At 48.9% G+C, this 7,500-nt stretch overlaps 1 protein-coding gene across 1 annotated transcript in view; it reads left to right on the top strand.

The window, feature by feature from the left end:
• Positions 1-7,500, top strand: part of LOC310824976 (roundabout homolog 1-like) — a gene marked incomplete at its 5' end in the record, with an annotated part of 127,997 nt that overhangs the window by 44,119 nt on the left and 76,378 nt on the right. The window contains one exon of the mRNA XM_083697354.1: positions 1,759-2,085. Within this exon, the coding sequence (XP_083553480.1) occupies positions 1,759-2,085 (327 nt within the window). The remainder of the gene's footprint in view (positions 1-1,758; positions 2,086-7,500) is intronic.

The following is a 7,500-nucleotide window of genomic DNA, read 5'->3' as shown; positions in this document are numbered from 1 at the left end:
ACACATCAAAGAGTTCTTGAATAAAACATACTCTGGACACAGCTTTTTTTTCCCCGCTCTCCTTCTCAGAATCTCACACAGATATTCCCCTCAAAGTCCTCCGACCAAAGGGCATCACTGCGTTACCGTGCCGACCGCAGGATCAAAGGCTTTGACACAGGCTTCTGACAAATGGGAGTTGATTAACAGCTAGACCCTGACGCATCCGCGCTTCAGCATGCGAGAATAGCCCTGAATCGCTTAGCTGTGTTCATTATGATTACATTCCTTCAGCTTGCGCTGTACCCGAGATGCTTTAAAAGTACACCTCCCCTTTTCTCTCTTCTCCCTCTCCCTCTTTTTCTCTCTCTCTCTCTCTCCCTCTTTCTCTCTCTCTCTCTTTCTCTCTCTACTCCCGCTCTCTCTTCTGTCGTCTCCTCTCTCTCTCTCTCTCTCTCTCTCTCCTCTCTTTCTATCTCTCTCTCTCTCTCTCTCTCTCTCTCCCCCTCTGGTCAATGAGTATGAGAAGAGAGAGAGAGAGAGCCTTGGAAAATGAAATTATGACTACAAACGAATTAGATAATTGCATTAGAGACTCCTGTGTTCAGAGATAACAAGTGCACTGTACACTTAAGAACACAAAGACTTTGAAGAAAATATATTCATACGATTATTTATTAAGTATTCCTATAGTTTCACTCCCACGGCTATAAGCATATGGTTTTGTTTTTCCAATACAAGGTTGAAGGAAATGCGTGTTTTCCAAGATATGCCCATAATAAGGCCTTCATTTGTCAACAGTGCTAACTGCTTAGCATTTCCTCACGGGGTACTCCGGGCCTGAAACAAAAGGGAAACATTGGATCTGGCACATGACAATGTGTGTTAATTATAATGTGAAACAGGATTACAGCGAGTACAACCACCGGCACAGGAATGATAATGCTGTGTGTCTAATTACTGTGCTGAAATAAAGAACTGCTGGCACTGATACAGGATGTGTATGTCTGCATTAGGGCCTCAGTATGACTCTCTGTAGGCATAGGCTCTATCAGCATACATGCATTTTATAATCATGTGAAAGAGTGTGTGTGTATGTGTGTGCGTGTGTGCGTGTGTGCGTGTGTGCATGTGTGCGTTTGTGTGTGTGTGTGTGTGTGTGTGTGGGCATGCGTGCGTGTGTGCATGCGTGCGTGCGTGTGTGTGTTTGTGTGCGTGTGTGCGTGTGTGTGTGTTTGTTTATGTGGGGTAAATCACTTGATCTCAGTGTGTGTGTGTATGTGTGTGTCTGCGTGTGTGTCTGTGTGTGTGTTGTGTGTGTGTGTATGTGTGTATGTGTGTATGTGTGTATGTGTGTATGTGTGTGTGTGTGTGTGTGTGTGTGTGATATACGAATATGGTTTCAGAGTAGCTTCTATTTCCCCTGACTCTAATAAGTCAGTGCTGCACATACATGCTCTCTTCAAGGCCATGGTTTGTGTGTGTGTGCTTGTGTGTGTGCTTGTGTGTGTGCATGTGTATGTGTGTGTGTGTGGAGGGACCAGAGTGATCCATGAGTAGTGCTCAAGCTGGATGGGGGAGAGGAATGCATCCATATAACAATGGGATGTTTTAAAATGATTTCATGCATGGACTGGAATAGGCTCAGCATCGTCATAAGGCCACTGAAGGCTTCCATTCACACCTCAGCCATTTTGGACTCCTCTCTCAACCTCTTCTCCCCTCCCCTCCTCTCTTCTCCCCTCTCCCCCCCTCTCCCCTCCTCTCCTCTCCTGTCAGGATCCCGTCTTCGTCAGGATGACTCCCCTCCCCGGATCGTGGAGCACCCCTCTGACCTCATCGTGTCCAAGGGGGAGCCGGCCACCCTCAACTGCAAGGCGGAGGGCCGCCCCGCCCCCACGGTGGAGTGGTACAAGGACGGGGAGCGGGTGGAGACGGACCGGGACAACCCTCGCTCCCACCGCATGCTGCTGCCCAGCGGCTCCCTCTTCTTCCTGCGCATCGTCCACGGCAGACGCAGCAAGCCCGACGACGGCAGCTACGTGTGTGTGGCCCGCAACTACCTGGGCCAGGCGGTCAGCCACAACGCCTCCCTGGAAGTAGCCAGTAAGTACCGCTGCTCTCCCTGTTTGGGTGTGGGTCACAGACATGCGGCCGCTGGGGCGGCAAGGTCCTCACTCATGTTGAGGACGGCTATTTGTTTTCATTTCCAAGGATGTACATGGCAGATATGACCCTCTCAAAACATTGAGGTCAGTCAATTCTAGGCAATTATAGTACACGAAGCAGCCATTCATTAGCTTGGCTGTGCTGTCTTGGCAGTTCTTTAAAAAAGCAGAATATTCAAGGTTGCTTCACCACAGGACCCAAAACCAGACTAGCCGTGACTAGCCTTGATCCAAAATAGATGATGAGGTACTGGTCTCTGGAAGTCTTGATGATGGTGACCTGTCAAATGTGATGACAAGTACAGTGAGACACAGGCATTTTGAATCCCTAAGTAGGGCTGTGTCTAGTGGGTCATCTGAGGCCTCTAGAGGCCCGAAGCAGAGAAAGCAGACTGAGCCTAAAAAGAAATTTCAAGTGTTTACAAGGCTACACCCGAGCCTTGGTAAAGGGTACCTTCAGACTGCTCAATGACACTCGTAATTCAACTGATCCCTTACTGGACAGCTGAAACCTTCTCCCGAGCTTAGCTGTCCAACAACCTGCCTGTAGAATTTATCAGGGGGCTGCTGTTGTTGATCCATTTATCACTAGTGTTTTATTTTCTAGCCTTTCGCTGCAAAGGTCAAACAAGGTGAAATGCTATCTCTCTAGTAAAAGTCCCCCTTAATACATCTCTCCAGGTCGATAGCACATGATGAAGCAGCGTCGAATGAGTGGTTGTTTGGCTGTAAAAGGATTGAATGTCCTGTTTGATCCTCTGTGCTCCGATTTAGAACCCCCCCCCCCCCCCCTGAACTCCCCAGAGGAAGCCCTAATCTCCCCTGAGTGTATTTGTTCTGCCATTGCTATCACAGAAAAAACCCACTTATGACTGACTCCCATTTCCAAAACTGAAATAACAGCTCCAGTTTTGGACACTGTGCTAAAGGGGCTTGGCTTTTTTCCCTCTATTAGTCCTTGCTTACGGGGACTGTAAGAGTAATCCTTGTTTCAACAACTGTTGGCTGGATGACCGGGCGGCCAGGGTCAGTCACAGGGTTTAACGGGGGCTTATCTGTGGCTACAAACACCGGCGACTCCAACCCTCTCCACACTACCTGACCCCAGACCTACGACTGATCCCCTTAATGCTTTATAAAACAGGAGGGGGGTTCTCATGTACGAGCAGGACTAACAGCATATACATACATACATACATACATACATACATACATACATACATACATACACACACACATACACATACACAAGTACACACACACGTACACGTACACACACACACACACACACACACACACACACACACACACACACACACACACATACAGCTTTTCCTTTTTCTATGTAGCTGTCTTGATGTGACAGTGCTGTTATACTGCACATTCTGTTTATTTTGGAATGGGTTTTTGGTCCAGTAAGTGCAGAATGGTATATAGGCTAATGTGACCTTATATGGTCTAGTGTGACAGAGAAACATAGGCTTTGTTTGTGCTTAGTTTGCAGACTTATCCATTAGTTCCAGTGATAATTGATTCTAAATTGTTGGTGATAGTTGATCCTAACGCTAAACTAAGAGGCTTAAGCAACTCTCGTGGACATTTCCCCCCTCATTCTGATCCTTTACCCTTTTAACCCAGGAACCAAAGGGGTCTCTTAAACAGCTGAAAAAACACATTATACAGTAATGTGTCACAGCTACATGAAGACAAACAAGAAATTGTACGATCCTGCACTCTTAGGATGTCAGATAAGACCTCTGTTTTGTCTTGGGTGTTTTATTTCAGCACAATATGTTTCTCCCGCACGCACAGAGGATTTCTCACACACTGAATGCTTCTGTGTGCTCTCTTGTGCACACACACACACACACACACACAACCTTACTCTCACACACACACACATTTACACATGCCTAATGTCCCAACCCCTCCCGTTGAGTGGAAGGAATGTGTTTTTCATCAAAGCTAATTTACCGCAACCAGGACTTAATAGAAACATCAGTGAATCCAATTACACATGTATGCCCTTCATTTGATCTTTGCATGACTGGTCAGGTGACCTGCATGTAGAATTGCATGCAAACTAACTTTTCCTCACACACTAACCTACATCCAGCTGTTATCTCCACCCCCCTCACTGATCTCCACCACTGCAGTCCATTAGCTTCCACTAACCTGAACTCATTCTAGAGTCTCTCTCTCTCCCTCTTTCCAAACCCTTCGCAGAATCTTTTCTAAAAAAAAAAAGCCCATTTGTTTACTTGCCAGACTATTTGCCTTTCATTAACTCTATGTTACATGGACCTTCCCTGACGTAGTCAGTGCTCACTGTGTGGTCCTCTGACTGTCAAGGGAATAGGCTAGGGATCACAGGAGAGGACATACTGTACAACACCCCAGCCCCTCCTCTCCCTCCTCCTCTCCCTCTCTCTCTCTCTCTCTCTCCCTCTTTCCCCCCCTCTCTCCCTCTCTCTCTTTCTCTCTCTCTTCCTCTTCCCCCCCATCCCCCCCCCCCTCTCTCTCTCCCTCTCTCTTTCTCTCTCTCCCTCTTTCTCTCTTCCCCTCTCTCGGTACAGTTGCCTGTCACTCTTATCCAATAGTGGGTGAGGTAAATGAAGTTAGAACTTCACAAGGCATGCTTTAACATGCTCTGGGCACGTCCATATTGTCCCAGAACCACCTCATCTCCATGACAACATACTGTATGCTGCCACCACCCCAGTGGAGTGTGAAATAGTGTTCAGGGCGTACTATACTGTTGTCACAACACCAACAATTTACCCACGATACGATACCAGACCAAGTACCACAGTACCAAGTAGTACCATGATACCTGGGCAAATGACAGCACACTAACACAAATGAGTAAGCCTTAACAACTGAATGTGAATGAACAACAGTACCAAGATATAGGACACGGGAGAGAGAGACTCACGCACGCACGCACGCACGCACGCACGCACGCACGCACGCACGCACACAGACACACACACACACACACACCCACAGACACACATACACACACACACACAACCACACAATTGGAAACGTTAAATGAAATGCTCATGTTGGCAGCACGTATTTCATTACAGAGCAGCAGCTCGTCTGAGAACACAGTCCCGCTTCCCGCTTTTCAAAGACAGGTGCCACTTTGAGTGCTGCTTTCTCTGATAGCTTGCACAGGCTAGTCCCGTTACAGGGAAGGCTTGCTCTACCGAAAAAAAAAGAAAAAAGCTCACCCCAGAATGCCCTGCTTCCTTAAAGGGGCAATCTGGGATTCAAACAATAACAAAGTGGTCGCCCCTCCACTTTGTTGGTAAATAGCTGAGGGTTTGGGGCTACTGTAGGTTGGGAGTGGAAGTAGGCTTGGGGCTAAGATAGCAAGATGAAGTTAAGGCTGAATAAGCTGCTGAGACACTTGGAAATGTCTCATCCATTCAGGCAAAGATAACCGTGACATATCCTCATAGAAGAGTCAAACCCTCTCGAAAAAAAAACGGTTGGTGTGGAAATTCACTCTACGACCCACCTGTCAGCCATGACAGCTGTGTGCGTAGGAGTGTGTGTTTGTGTGTCTAGCAGTCCTCTGGTTTAGATGAGGGGTGACTGTGTTCCTAACAGGTGCCAGTGTTGCAGTATTTCGCTGACTCTGACCACTCTAACAGTAAAACTGTGTGTGGTGTTAAGCGTTAAGCATGCTTTCACCCGATTGTGCTCCCTGATGGTGTGGAATCTGTCAGCCTGCATCCCCAAAATACAACACAGCCAAAAGTGTGTTCGGGGGGTTGGAGGGCGGGGGTGGGGGGGTAGTGGGGGTAGTGTAGTGGAATGATGAGGCCTGGTGATCAGGGAGCAGGAGGCAGAGGGCAGCAAAGGTGAAAGGTCAGGAGCGTCAGAACATAGTGACTTGACATGCTTTGTGGGTCTCTATGGAGGGGGGTGTGTGTGTGTGGGGGACGACGACGACGACAATGGGACAATGACACTGGCAGCAGGCAGGAAGGAAAAGCGAGAGGAGAGAGAGGGAAGCACTGATAAAGGAGGGCAGAGAGGCGTGAGGAGGAGTAGAGATGGTTGTCTTCCCCCTCCGTGACAGGGACAGGGATTAACCACAGCGGGCGTGGCCCCCTCACACTCTGTGACAGGGACAGGGACAGGGATTAACGGCCCCCTCACACTCTGTGGCTGCCGGAGTCAGCCTTGGGTCCCCATCTATCACCCACTTCCTCTGAGTCGCTCCACTGCTCCACTCTGAGGAGGGAGGACGAGGACGAGGAGGGGGGGGGGGGGGAGGCTGTCGAGAGCTAGACCAAGGCCCTCTCCACACTGTCCTAAACCACTGGAGAGGTTATTTTGGGACGTGTCAGGGGTTCAAAGTTGAGCTTCTAACACAGGGTGGACAAGAAGGGCTGACTGGCTGAGTTGTGTTCTTCTCCTGATTCATCGTGGAGGGGTCGCGCTGACGCAGTGGGTCAGGCAGGGGTCACAGGGAGGTCACCCATATGTGGCAGAACAGAGTTTTCTCTGTCTTGTACTGCTGAGTTGGTGGACTGCAGGGTGCCGGGGGAGGGGGGTGCTTTTGACCCCAACTTGCTAACAGGCCTGTATGAGTTGTGAACCAACTTGTGTTAGCCTTATGTTGAGTGTGTGTACACGAATAATCTCTAGTCTCTAGAATCTGCTTTATTGTTATAAAGCCCATATGAGTTCGGACAGACAGACAGACAGACCCTGGCTGTTGGTTTATCCTATACGTTGTGTGTCTTGCTTGTACTCTGTCTCTGATGTGTGTGTGTGTGTGTGCGTGCGTGCGTGCACGTGCATGTGTGCGAGCGCGTGTGTGCGTGTGTGTGTGTTTCGTCTTTCCTGGTCACCAAGACTGTGATAGGGTGGTCCGCCACTGACCGCTCACCTCCCTAGGGGTAGCTCAGAGACCAGGCATGCAGGGGTGTGTGTGTGTGTGTGTGGGGGGGGGGGGAGTTATGGGTTTAAGGATGGAGAGTAGAGGATGATCTACAGTCGGACGTACAGGCATGTTGGTCAGAAGTTGAGCTGATTAGAGATACGACCTCTCTCCCTGCATTAGTCTCCCTTCCTCTGCTAGGTTAAGGGCAAAGCCACGGCCGCCCTTTGCTGCTAATCAAATGAGGCAAAGGTTTTGATCAGATCTTCAAATGAGTCATGGTAATTTATGAGGCCATAGATTGGATGAAAGAGCTCTCTCTGCAGGGTAACCCTGTGGGAGTGGCTCTTTGTATGAAGCTACTGCCTTGCGCTTGTTCTTTGACAGGATGAGAGGAGAAAGTCTGATGCAGAACTACAGTCGAGACTGGAAGACTCTGGCTAAGTGTGC

Source organism: Argentina silus (assembly GCF_951799395.1).
Source record: "Argentina silus genome assembly, chromosome: 2".
NCBI lineage: Eukaryota > Metazoa > Chordata > Actinopteri > Argentiniformes > Argentinidae > Argentina > Argentina silus.
Note: the sequence above shows the minus strand (reverse complement) of the source record. Positions and strands in the feature narration are given on the sequence as shown.